Source organism: Aptenodytes forsteri, unplaced genomic scaffold (assembly GCF_000699145.1).
Source record: "Aptenodytes forsteri isolate BGI_AS27 unplaced genomic scaffold, ASM69914v1 Scaffold90, whole genome shotgun sequence".
NCBI classification, from domain to species: Eukaryota; Metazoa; Chordata; class Aves; order Sphenisciformes; family Spheniscidae; genus Aptenodytes; species Aptenodytes forsteri.
The window spans coordinates 24,083-37,263 of record NW_008793941.1 but is presented as its reverse complement, the minus strand read 5'-3'; the positions used below and the strand labels follow the sequence as shown (position 1 = coordinate 37,263).

General features: G+C 59.5%; 1 protein-coding gene across 1 annotated transcript in view; it reads left to right on the top strand.

Annotated features, from left to right (window-relative positions):
* Positions 1-11,479: 11,479 nt before the first annotated feature.
* Positions 11,480-13,181, top strand: part of WIPF2 (WAS/WASL interacting protein family member 2) — a 9,516-nt gene continuing 7,814 nt past the window's right edge. Inside the window, exons 1-4 of the mRNA XM_019474899.1 lie at positions 11,480-11,593; positions 12,131-12,263; positions 12,395-12,514; positions 13,011-13,176. Coding sequence (XP_019330444.1) covers positions 11,531-11,593; positions 12,131-12,263; positions 12,395-12,514; positions 13,011-13,176 — 482 coding nt within the window. The 5' untranslated portion in view covers positions 11,480-11,530. The remainder of the gene's footprint in view (positions 11,594-12,130; positions 12,264-12,394; positions 12,515-13,010; positions 13,177-13,181) is intronic.

Here is a 13,181-nt window from a genome sequence, read left to right as displayed (position 1 = left end):
CCGCGCCGCGCTGGGCTCTGCGTGGGGCGGGGTCTGTGGGGGGCAGCGGGGTCTGCAGGGACGGTCGCACCGGGACGCAGGGAGGTTGTGGGGGAGTTTCCCAGGGGAGGCACTGCTGCAGCTGGGAACGTCTGTGCTGGAGGGGTGTTAGGGCACTGCTGGCGGCGGGGGGGCTCCGCGGGGATCCCGGGGAGAGCTTCTCCCCCCTCTGCTTCTCCCCGTGTCACGGGAAGGTGCCCGTCACGTTCTTCCCTTTGCCCCCCTCTAAGGGTGCTCCCCGGGGGAGCAGGGAGGGCTCCGTGTCCGTGTGTGGGCAGCTGACATGGGAGGTTTGGGTGACCGGTTGTGCCGTCCTGGGGGGGGACACGATACTCCTAGGGTCAGGCCTGGCCCGGCCCAGCGTCCCCAAGCAGCGTCGCAGTCCGGTTACTCCTCTGGGCCCGGCGCTGGCAAACTGTGGCCTGAGTAGCCTCTGCCTACGAAAACCCGAGCGTGGGGCAGCATATGGCTGGGCAGCAAAGTGCTGCGAGTGCCACGGTGGAGGCTGAGCTCTCCCTTCTGCTCTGGGTAAACACCGCTGCGGCTGCGTGCTCCCGGTCTGCCGGCCCTCCCCGCCCATGTAGCCGTACAGCACGCCTGCCCCTGCCAGACACGGCCCAGGCAGCACCCCAGCGTTAAGGACCAAATTCTGCTGCGGGTTTACACTCTGGACCTCTCCAGAGTCCTGGTTGTAAGCAAATGAAATAAGAAGCTGATTGTTCTCCGCGTGTCCTTTGGGACAGAAGGAGAACGGCAGTGCTGTGGCATGAGCAGCCGCAGCCTTTCCCCTGCGAAGACTCAGCAGAATTGACGCAGCTTACGCCTGCTCTTGAGTGCGTGGCTGGCCCCGGCGAGCGGCTCTCGCCCACCCCGGCTTTCTGTTCGCAGGGTTCCCTGTGCGCCTCGATGTCCTTGGCCATGACACGGGAGGGACATGGATGGGTTCAGGCTGCGGGATACGTGTGCCACACGGGGATGAGTCCAGCAGGCAGGCTGCACCCATGAGCTGGTGTGCCTGGACACCGAGCTGTCCCTCCTCAGGGCTCTGCTCCTGTCAAGGTGTCGCTTGTTTTGGTGTTTGCTCTGTCATGGAGAAGCCACAGCGAGCCTAAAGCTGGGGGAGGCAGCGGCCAGGGTGGGTTCAGGGCAATGCAGGCCAGAACCCCAGCGAGCCTGGTGCTGCGCAGCGTGCTCTGAAATAGCTTATTCTCAAAGCACTGCTCAGAGCCACCTATTTTTTGGGGGGGTTTACCTCGAGTCCCCATTGCTGTTAACCATGGTTCTGCTCCAGCTACCCCCCTGCAGTGAGCAGGGCCCAGGCTGTCCCCCCCCACACACACCTGCTTGGACTTTGGGCAGCGTTTCCGGGGCCTGTGGGGTGGGATGCAGTGGGAGGAGATGCTGGCTGCCTCCTGACCCTCAGCTGATGGGCTGATGTGGGACGCTGAACACCTTGTGACTGCCCTGCTCCGGGTTTGCCAATGTTGCTGCCCAGGTGAAACGTGGGCTGCAGTCCGCTGCCCCCCCCCAAGGCTGGTGGGAAGGCGGCAGCGAGGAGCCGGTGCGGCAGTGTCCTCAGGCCAGGTGGAGGCAGACGTTTTGCATGAAAGTCATTTCAGTGAACCGCAGCCTGTGCGCTGGGCTGAGCAGGAGCCCTTGGAGAGGTGCCGTGATCCCAAATCAGCCTCGTTTTACCTTTGGCAGACTTGGCTGTGGATGGGTGTCCGCCTGGGTTGCTCTGGCCTGGCCTGATCTCTGGTATGGAGTGTTGCTGCCCCGCTGACGGCTGGCAGAGAGGATCTAATCTGACCTGATTCCCGTCTCCACTGCCGAAGGAGTTGGCTCGGTTTGCAGATGAGGTGTGAATCTGCCCGGCTTGGATGTGCTTTCCGGGGCAAAGCTACCTGGCGAGCACGTCCTCTGCTTTTCACAGCTCGGCTGCCTGCCTTCATTCCTGCCTGTCTCGGCCTATCGAGTGTGTCGTGTCCCCAAGGTGTTTCGGCACCGCTGCTTCGGCTGAGCCCCCCGGGGAGACATCTCCTCTTTGCACCTCGTGTGGCAGTGGCTGCGCTCCCCGCCGGTGGGGGCTGCCAGACGGCGGCACGGCAGCTCTCCCACTCGCAGCCGCGCTGTGTTGCTGGAATGCAAAGGCAGAGCCTGTTTTCCCGTGGCCGCCCCCGGGGCCGGGAGCACAGACCCCTCTTTGTGCCGTGGGGGGCGAGGAAGTGCTTGGCTTCATCCCGCTGCAAACAAATGGGAGCTGTCGGCCGTGGCATGCCAAGCTGGTGCCATCTGGAATGTGTGTCGTGCCCGGCACCGAGACGTGAGTGCGGCACGGAGGGGAGCGTGGCTGACCGGTGCCACCTTTACCACTGCTGCCTGTCCCTCTGCCTCCCTTCCCAGTGAATTGGGTCTGTTTGAGTTAGTATTTGCTGCTAAAAGTAGGTCTGCGGTTCCGCACCGTGGCAGGCCGGCTGGTGCCGCAGACGTGCAAGACTGCAGAGCTTTCGGCTGCTGCGGCCGCAGGGTATTAGACCCTGACACGAAAGTCACCGCGCAGAGTGCTACTCCGCGGCTCTTGGATTTTCTGCTCTTGCTAAACGTGTAACACCTCCGAGGTGAGGCATGCCGGCCCCCCCTTTCTGCCAGCACCAAGGTGACGGGGCATGTTCCAGGTCTGGGCTCGCTTCCCGCTTTGCTTTGCTTTAAAGTGCTGTTGTCGAGGCGCTCTGGTCTTTGTCTGACCTACTTACTTACATCTGGCTGCTTGGAAGGAAGGCAGATTTGCTCTGCCAAAGAAGTAGCTTTCTGCTGGGAAGCAAAGGTGGGAGGAGGGAGCGGGGGGGAAAGTGCCCTCCTAACGGGGGGCTGAGCCTGTTGGGTTTCTCCTGCCGGCTTTGCCAGGGCAGCTCTGGAACGAGTGCAGCTCCCAGGGCTTGCTCCTCGCTCTGATGTTACGAGGCTGGTTCAAAAATTAAATGGTCTTTTCCAGAGCTGAACCGGCTTCTTCGTCACTGGCCTCAGGGAGGGCTGCAGTACTGGGAGCCGAAATCTGCTGCGGGGTCTCTCGCAGCACAGAGGCCGTGGAGCTCCATGCCCTGGCGTGGTGCTGGGGCTCGGATGTCTCTCTGCTTCCTTTGGCCCATCCCCGTTCCCCTTCCTTCCTCTGGTGTCTCCCACAATGCGATACCACAACCATAGAAATTCCTGCTGCTCGGCAGGACCGGCTGCACCAGCCGGAACCGCGGCAGCCCCGTGCCCAGGGCACAGACTCTCCCTCTGGCAGCCCCGGGGCGGAGGCAGCTCGGGAGGGATGCTTGCGGGGTAAGGGGAGAAGCTGCCAGGCAGGTGCAGGGAGCTCCGCTTTCCCCTTTCCAGCGGGAGCAGGTGAGGTGAGCTGCAAATGCTGCTCGGCAGGGCTCGCTCGCAGCGTGGCCCCCGGGCAGTCTGGGCCGTGGGGAGACGTGGGCGTCGTGCCCGGCCCTGCGACGCTGCGTGCTGGGATTCAGTGCTGCTGTGCTCAAGTGTCCTTGTCAGGTCTGACGTGCTGCCGTGGCGCTCCTGCAGCGATGCACGCTGCGCTTGCTTGCACCCGGGGCCTGTCTCTGCTTTTGCCGAAGCAGCCGAGCACCTTCCCTGCGTGGCCAGCAGTGTTTCCTCCTGGAGGTGTGGGGCTTAAATCTTCCCTTGCCTGGGCAGTGGACCGGGGGTGCTCGTGACTTTGCCCAGGAGCTGGGAGTGATGGGGTTGCATCTGCAAGGACCGTCTGACCCCATCGCTGAGTCTTTCCGTCTGTCACACCCCGTTACTAGATCATGTCTCAAAGCAAGCCCTCCTCTCCCTCTGCGCCGGCTGTAAATTTGCATCGTGTTCTTGGCACCTACCAACCTGAAAAGTGTGGATCTGACTGTGTGGAGAACTCGCTCTGACGGGGCTTGGCTCGGTTTCCCCTTGGCATTGACACAGGCGCTTCTTTTGCGCTCTTACACCTCCCGCAGCTGCGGCTGCGGCTGTCGCAGCGAAGGCCAGTGGGGCCGGGCCCTCGCCACCTTCGGCCTCCTGCCCCAGCAAGGGCTCCGCTCGCCGTAAGCTGTCCTACCGATCCTGCGGTGTGGATCAGCCCCGTTTGTAGGGTTTCTGTAGCTTTAGGGTCTTGCATAAACATCAATGTATGCATGCGTCCCAAAATAACACTTAAGTGCTGGGTATTCTATGGTAGCTTGTAAATTTTCTCCTAATGACTTTGAGTGCAAACGTGGTTAGAGGAAAGATGCATTTCTTTTTTAGAAGCAGTCAGCGATGGTTTTCTGAGTGGCTGCTTCCTTTCTGTAAGGCTGTTGTGGCTTTGGGGTGGTTCGAGGTGACTTTATTCTGCGGCAGGGACTGTGCCCTTCCAGCAGGCACCTCCCGACGGCGCCCAGCGACTTGCACTCTGCCTCGGTTACTTGCCCTGTGTATTCTGGATTGCGAATCGGCGCATCTCTGCTTGGCCTTTGCCTAGGAAAACCCTGAGAATACTTGGCCGGGTTTCGTGGAACAGCAGGAGACCTTGCGCTCCAGCCCAGCTCTGCTCGTCTCCTTCAGGGCAGCTTCCTGCAGCCAGGCTCAGAGCAGCTCTTGCAAAAGAGTCGGCACGGGAGGCTGGCGAGCAGGCAGAGCCCCAGTGCCTCTGGCCTGCAGGAGAGGGGTGGCAAAAGGGACCAGAGCTGGAAGTCTCTGTCCTCAGCCTCCCCAAAAGCCCCGTCAGCAGAGGAAGAGGGAGGGAGCGTCATGGACGCCTGGCAGGAGGTGGGAGCTGGGGGCTGCCTTGCTGAGTGAAGGGCCTGAAGGGCTGCAGGCAGAGCAGGAGGGCGGCCGCTGCAGGGGTGCTGCGGGGTCTCGGGTGTGTTTAAGCACTCTGCTTAAACACAGGCAGAGGCTGGTACAGGGGTTTAGGCTGGAGCCGGTCCTGTGGTATTTTAAAGGCACAGTTATTCTCCATCCAGGCTCCTGAGGACAGCAGACCTCCAGGCAGCGCATGTGTGTAGCTCATGGGTTTTCAACAGATTTTTTTGTTTTTCCACGGTTATAACCGAACTCTCTGGGTGGGGGCAGGGGGACTGGGCAGACCACTGGCTTTTCTCCTAAAGCACAGCCCGTTTGGTCTCATGGCGCAGTGACCTCTTGCGGAGACGCTGCCTCTGGGGCCCACGCGCTGGGGCAGGGCTCTTGGGCCCACGCGCTGGGGCAGGGCCGCCACTCCCGAAGGGCAGAGGAGGAAGACCCAGAAATGTCAGACTTTCAGCGCTGGCCTGGCATCGCTTCTGCTGAGAGGGTGGGTCGGCTTGTTGCCAGCTGCTCGGATATTGGGGTGAGTCTGGGAGAAAAGCTTGGCGCAGGGGTTTGGTTTGAAAGCGTGGCCTTCAGCAAGGGCCCCCTCCAATTAATGTGCTTTTTTTGGCAGAGCATTTCACCTGGGTATTTTGCTATCCCTGCCTCGTGACTCAGACCTGCATCGGCAGATGCTGCGGCAGCTGACGGCGTCAACTCAGGGTGGCAGGCTGGAGCTGGAGACTGGTTGCCTGCTCCTGTGTAAGGCTGCCGGTGCCGTAAGCTCTGCGCCGTGGAGCGTCTGGTGCTGTTTTACAGATAACTTTGCGTGCTGTCAGTTTTGAGTGACGGACGGAAGAGCCGTGGGTTCGTTCGGTGTTCCTTGCTCTTCGCTGGTAGCTGACACAGCCGCAGCCTGGCAGAGACCAAAGACTGACGCCGCACTGGGTTCGCTGTGCAGAGAGCCTTAGACACAGCTCGTTAGCGCCTGTCTCTGAACTAGCCCTGTGTGAGTGGGCCCCAGCACTGCTGGGGGGCTTTAAAAGGCTCTTGGAGGTGGCTGGAGCCCTTCTCTGCTCCCCGTCCTGCTCGGAGCAGCCTGAGGCCACCAATATTTTCCTTGCTCCCCTTGCGCCTTGAGGAGCTCCCGGCTCTGTCAGCTCCAGCGTGCAGGCTTCGGTTGCTCTAAATGCGCAGACAGTGTTGGAGCCCGCGGTGAAGGGGACGGTGCATTGTTGGCAGTTGATAAAAAGGCGTTTTAATCTGACCTCTAGACTAACACTACCAGGCTCGGGAGCCGCTTTCCATTCAGCGGCGTATTGTTCTCTGCGAGGCGTGGGCCGTGCTGCATGTTATTCCCAGCCGTGGGTCACCGTCGAAGCAGTCGGGAAGTCCCTGTGTCTCTCGCCGCTTCCTCCCGCTGGAACAATCGGAGGTGTCTGTCGGAGAGAGGGGTGGTTCAGAGCGGTTCCTGCCCGGTCCCCTCGTGTGCCACCTCTCCCTCCTCGGCTTCCTTTCCCTTCTCGCCTGGCACATGGGATGGGGAAAGGCAGGGAAGTCTGCGGGCCCTCCTGGGATGGGCTTTTCCTGCTCTTCGCTTTGCTGCAGCCCCTAATGTCAGGACACGATTCCTCGCTACTGATTAAAGGTTTCCTCTGCCAAGTGAACCGAGCTGAGCTCGGTGGAAAGCTGCTAAAGGACGGCCTGACTCTGGGGTCCCGTGGTCGGGGATGGGGAAGCTGTGGCTCCACCGAGGGCTGTGGAATTCAGCCCCGAGGCGTTAGAAACTTTTGTGTTCAGGGTTTTGTTAAAAATGCATTGTCAGTGACCGTGGGTTGTTAATAATTCACAGTGAACGTCTGAGTCCCGCGGGGCTGGAGTGTGTCTGTCTGTCTGCACGCAGAGATGCACCGGCTCTTTGAGACGCTCCAAATCGAGATGGCAGCTCGCTCTCTTAAAGCATGCTGATACGATTTTAAAAGCCTGAATGACCTTAAATCCTGCGATGGCTGTCTTTCAGGATAAATTATTTATGTCGCATCTTCAGTGCTGCCAAAGCCCTCGCTCCTCAGGAATGGGCAGAAATGTCAGGCTTCGGAGGACGAGCTCTGAGTTTGGAAGCGCTGCGCTCAGGTTAACGAGGAACTGAGGGTTTGGATGGGAAGAGGTGGAAGATAAAGGCGCCCTGCGAGGTGGGGGCGGGAGGGAGGGTGTTTGAGAGGTCCAGCCTTGGAAGTTGTCCCCAAACCGGTGCAGCCGCATTCTGCAGCCGACATCAGAGGGCTGGAAATTCCTCTTGATCTGCAGTTCAAAGCCGCTGCCTCCCTGAGGATGAAGCGCTTCATCTCGGGTTTGCAAATGCAGGCTCACCGCGGCAGCGAGCGTAGCTGTGAAATACAAATCCGCCATGGCGCCCAAATCCCCCTGAAAAGCAAGGAAACACGCTTACGGCGTCTGAAGGTCACTGCTGCCTGTCCTGCTAAAAAAGCAAACCCCCCTGAGGGATGAGGAGAATCCAGGGCTGCTTGCTGGAGAAGGCATTTCATTTCCCTTCACGGCAAATGGGGACTTGAAAAAACGCCTGAAAAACGTGGCGTGTAGTCCTGTCCAGGCCAGATCTGGCTAATTCAGCTGTTTTACGTGAGAGGCGGGCTGCTGAATGTAACGTTCTTGGGTTTTAATAGTGTTTTGAACCCAGGGTTGGCAGGGGAGTGCTGATTCGAAACCCTGCGGGACTGCCCCGAAGTTGGTGCTGCCGTGGGGCGAGGGGTGCTGTGGTCATGGTGGGGTCTAGCGTGGCTGCTGAGCAGCAGCTCTGGAAGCAGCTGGGTCACCTCGATTTCAGTGAACTCTCTCTCCTCCAAAGTGATAGCTTTTCACACATCGTCTTCCTCCCGGTTTTCTCACAGCTTTCTTGGTTTTTGTTTTTTATTTTGAAAGGAAAGCTAATGTGCAAACCTGCCCCTCCTGGCTTAACCGAAGACGAGCTCTCCTCTGCGCTTTGATCTAGCGGGTGTCTCTCTCGCTGCACTGATTCAGGTCTTTCAAACCACTTTCCCTGCAAGCGCAGTGAGCTGCCGCCACGGCATCTGGAGCTCTCAAAGGCTCAGATCTGGCTTGGTGAAAGGATCCCTGGTAACGAAGAACAAAGGAGAAGAAATGCAGAGAAGTCGGCTGTCGGAGCGGCAGTGTTTCAAAGGGCATGGTTTCCGTAAGGCATGGGGTGGTCAGCAGTGCTGGGAGAACTCCCCCCCTTTTTTTCCTGGAGGATTTACCTTGTGTCTCCCTAATCTTTATCAGCTGTGTCTGTCTTCATGAACATTTAAGATCTAGGCTTTATTTTAAAGACAGGCACAGATCACTCCAGCGTTCCTACCCAGAGGTCTCGGCTTTTCTCGTGGTATGAAATAATCAGCAGCCGCCATGTGCTGAGTTCGGTGCCTCTTGATTTTGGTTTTTCAATGTGACCTTTGCTGTTAATCCACAACCTGAATGGGGCCGTGTGCTGAAACGAAATGACCTGTTTCTGGGCAATTCAGCTCCAGTTTATCCTCAAGCTGCTTTAGCTTAAACTCTTCTCTCCCCTCCTCTCTCGCTCTTCTAGGTCAAAGCCTTTATCTGAGTGCAGGTTTCGGTGCAGCACTAGTTTTAAGCGCATGTTAGATACGGGGAGATAATGACTCATGGTTTTCTTTGTAGAAATACCCCTTTCCGGCTGTGCTTACAGGAGGTAATGTTGCTGTGGGATTGTCCCTAGCCGCTCCGTCTGACGCAGGGCTTACGTGGGGGGCAGCAGGGCAAACGGGGGGACTCGAGCAGCGTGCTTTCCTTGTAAATGTGGCACTGACTTGTTTTCTGACAGCCGACAAACCCTCACGTACAGCGAGGCGGTGTGACCCTGTCGTGGGAGTATCTGAAAGGGCTCCTGTGATCCCAAGTGCCGTCGAGGTGCAGAGCTGGGTGGGAAACGTCACCCTGTGAGTAACCAGCTGGAGCAGGAGCATAACAGGGAGGTGATGTGGGTGTTTCTGTTCTTGTGGGTCGGGAGCAGAGGTGACGGCCCGCAGTGCTGGCACCGTTCCTGTGCTGGCTCAGGCCTGTGACACATGAGACCGAGTCAGGAGTCTCATTACCTGGCATGTTTCTCAGCTGTATCTCTGCTAATTACCTCCAGCTGCTGGTGTTCAAACAAGGCTGGGGCTCTCCTGCCTGTCCCCTCCTGTCAGTTGTGCCGCGACACCGTCACGCCATCCCCCCGACGTCACGCTCTGCCCTGGCAGCAGCTTGCGCCGTCCTGGCCCTGCGATCCCGCTGCGGGGCGGGAAGGAGCATGGGGGAAAAGCGCTCCTGTTGCAACATGTCCTGGCAGCGCCAGCAGGTCCCAGACGAGCACGTTATGAGCTGTCTCTGATCTTGTTTCGGTGGGAAAGGTACAGGCTGAATGGGTTTGCCGGGCTTCGTTCCAGTCTGCAGAGCATCCTGGCGTGGTGGGGACTGGCACAAGGGGCTGAAGGAGAAATTGCCGGACGTTGGCTCTTCTGTGCGAGGCTCCCAGCTCGGTCCAGAGCAAAGCAGCACCGTGCACTCCCCGTGTCAGGGGAAGGTGCATTTCCGAGAGGCAGGGGCGAGGTGGCTGCCCCGGTGAGGTGGACGAGGACCCACTGAGTCATGGTGGGTTTGAGCTCGCGCCGTTCCCCGGCTCCGCAGAGGTGTGGCAGGTGCCACCGGAGAACTTGAGATCTTGAGTGACTTAGAAAACACTAGAAGATAGAGGGAGGAACATCTTCCCAATGAGGGTGTCTGTAGTTGGGAAGTTTCTCACTCGGTAGAAGAGCTGCTTTTAATTAAAAGGTGATTTATGTATGTATTTTCCTGAACTGCAGAGAGCTGGTGGTTTGCTCGAGGGCAGGGGAGCCGCTGGCATCGCAGCGATGCTGCTGGTCCGTTTTTCCTGTTCTCGGACCTCTGCTGTGACAGGGAGTGGTAGTGTCTGACACATGAGGACAGACCTGGTCTTATCCTGGCCTCCGTGTACCGTGGCATCAGTAAATTGTAGTTTATCTAGTCGAAGGTGAGTCTCAGAAGGGATCTGGATTTTAATACCTGATATAAACCATTTCAAAGGTCATGGGCACCTGGGTTTCAGTGCCTGGGTCGTAAAGAAACTTTCACTGTCGTGGATATATCTGTGACCTCTCTGGTCAGTTGCCCTGAGGGTCGGGGATCAGAAGTCGGAAGCTTCAGGTGTGAAACTATCCTGTTCTTACATGGCGTTGGCATTGTGGTCCCCTTCAGTGGTTAAGGAACAGGTTTTCCTGGGGGAAAGACATCTGCGGCCTGGAGAGGGGCGTTTATCCCCTGCCTCTCGGTCTGCCCCGAGCACCCGAAACTCCTGGGGTGGCGAGTGAGGCCTCCAGTCATCACATTCCTATTCCCTGAGCGGGTGCTGCCAGGACGGCCCTACCTGCGCGCTGCTGTCAGAGGCACGAGCGTGCCAGGGGCCTGTCCTGTGATCTCCCGGTGATTCAGTCTCCTCTTCCTGTCCCCACTTCCTCCGTGCTGAGTCTCCGGTGCCGACCAGAGCTGCTGGGCACTGCGGAGCCCTACTGGCAAAGCGCTGGCGCTGGCTGGAAGCTGTTCTGGGTAAGCCGCGGTGCGGGACAGATTTGTTTTGGGCTTGTGAGGAGATGGATTGAAATGTAATCAGATCGATGTTCGGAAAGCTTGTTTCGCTGCCTGCTTGGACAGCTTCAAGGGGGGCTTGGAGTTGTGGAGATGGAGTGGGGCGCAGCCAGCCTTCAGTGTTGGGAGGTTGTCGAGGAAGGATCAGAGTGGTTTGGAAAAATCTGCCTTATCTGTCAGGGCTGTTCGGGGACGGGAATGTCTCTCTGTGTGTGAGCCACAGGACAGCACCGTGCCGCTTCATCTGCCTTCTGCTCGGTGATCCGTCTGGCAGATTTAACGGCGTTCGTGGCTGAAGGGGCCTGCTGAGGATGTGTGCCAGGGCTGGCCGTGGTGCCTGCTGATGGGCTGTAGGCTTTGGGCTCCTGTCGCACTTCCACGTGAGCAGCCTCCGGCTGCAGATAAAGGAGCTGGATTGATGGCGCAGGATTAGCTTGGCTGGGTTTTCTCTGCTGAGCGAGGCAGTCGCGTGAAAAACGTCCTGGGTTTCAGCTGCAAGCTCTGCGTTGGTGTGGGGGCCCTGGCGATTTGGGGCGGGGGGTCGTGCTGGCTCCCACCACTGGGACCTGCTGCTCCAGGGTGTTGGGAGAATGCGGCGGCTCTTTTGAGCCAGCCGGGAGAGGGCAGCCCCAGCCTCTGCCCCACGCAGGGAAAAACGAAAAACGTCCTGGGTTTCAGCTCTGCGTTGGTGTGGGGGCCCTGGCGATTTGGGGCGGGGGGTCGTGCTGGCTCCCACCACTGGGACCTGCTCCCCTGCTGCTCCAGGGTGTTGGGAGAATGCGGCGGCTCTTTTGAGCCAGCCGGGAGAGGGCAGCCCCAGCCTCTGCCCCACGCAGGGAGCTCCAGGGCACTAGCACACTAGCCCAGGGCCGTGTTTCTCTGTGGCCGGCTCACCAGCTTTCCCCTCCAGTCCCTGACCGCTTCCTCCCTTCCCGCAGGCATGAGTGACCAGGCTTGCCCCCAGCACTGAGCAGCCGGAGCCACCGGGAGCCGGGCCAGGATGCCGATCCCTCCTCCCCCGCCGCCGCCGCCTGGCCCCCCGCCGCCTCCCACCTTCAGTCAGGTTGGGGTCTTCCTGCTGCCCGGTGGCCTGGCTGGTTGTAGGGTGGGGAGGTGGCCTGTCTCCACATGGTGCTACTTGCCAGGGGCCCCTGTGTTGTCTCCGGACCTCCTTGAGTCCAGCGTACGAGAGCTTCGGGTGACCCGTGGGCTGTGCCTCAGTTTCCCTTGCAGCAGAGTCTGTACATGGAAGGGACTGCACGTGGCTTTTTTTTTTTGCATTAGTGTCTTCTGCTCCACCATGGCTCGGGGAGGAGAGCAGGGGATCTTGCATGTGGCTGTAACTGAGCTGCGCCTTGGGTCTAGGTAGGACAGGGTCTCAACCTTGCCCTGTGGGATGGCAGCATAAACCTCCTGGGGCAGCCCCGTCACTCCCTCTGGAAGAGAGCCCCTGGAGAAGGCTGTTTGCTGGCAGGGGGTGGGGGTACCTCTGGGCTCAGCGGAGGAGAATTGGGAAGGTAGAGTTGGGCTGTGTCTGCTCTGTGCGTCGGGGTATCCGTCTGCACAGGTGGGCTCCTGCTGAGCTGCTTCTTGTCTCCAGGCGAACACAGAGCCGCCGAAACTGAGCCGAGAGGAGCAGCGGGGCCGTGGAGCCCTCCTGCAGGACATCTGTAAAGGGACCAAGCTAAAGAAAGTGACACAAATCAATGACCGGAGTGCACCGATCTTAGAGAGTGAGTACCCGCCACGCTGGGTCCTGCTCTGCCCTTCAGGATGGCTTCTGGGCTCTCACCTGTCTGGTTTCCAGTGGCTCCGCGTTGGAGGAGCTGATAATACCAGGCTTAACCTCTCTGCCTCCTTTCAGAGCCCAAGGGCAGTGGTGGCGGCAGCTACGGCTCTAGCTCAGCTGTGATCCAGCCGAAGGGCGGCCTCTTCCAAGGCGGTGTGCCCAAGCTCAGACCCGTGGGAGCAAAGGACAGCTCAGGTAACGGCCATCTGATTGTGGTTTGCGTGGGGGTTCCCTGGGGAGGTCCCTGAGCAGGAGGGGCTTGAGGATCTTGCCGTGTTTGCCTGGGGATTTCAGCTGGTTAGAGGCAGGGACCCCAAATCAACACCCCACGTGTGGCCGCAAGCAAGCTGCCTTCTCTCCATGTCAGTGTCCCACGACATGAACCTCCTTGGAGGGCCCGAGAGTCACGTGTGTTGCTGAATGTTTCTCTCTGCTATTTTCTGTGGCAACCTGCCTTCCAGCAAGCCAGAGAGCGAATAGCAGTGGTGAGAGAGGAGCTGTGTGTGGCTGAGCGTGGTGCCAGCTCCCTGCCTGTGCCAGACAGCGTTCCCCGCGGTCTGGCCCTTCTCGGCCGAGCGGGCAAGCTGCCCCGCGCTCTGCGCAGGCTTGGGGACGAAGCGCTGCACGTCGCTCTTTCTGACTCCCGGCCCGCGCCGTGCCTGGCCAGTCACTCTGCTTTCCTTCACTGCAGACAGCTCCAGTAAGCAAACCTTGCAAGTCCCTGGCTCCAGAGCAGCTGCCCCCAGGCCCCCGGTGCCGGCCAGCAACAGCCGACCTCAAGATGATGCTGACAACAGCCGGGCCTCTCCCCCGGAGCTGCCGCGCACGCAGAGGCCCTCCCTGCCGGACCTCTCCCGGCCCA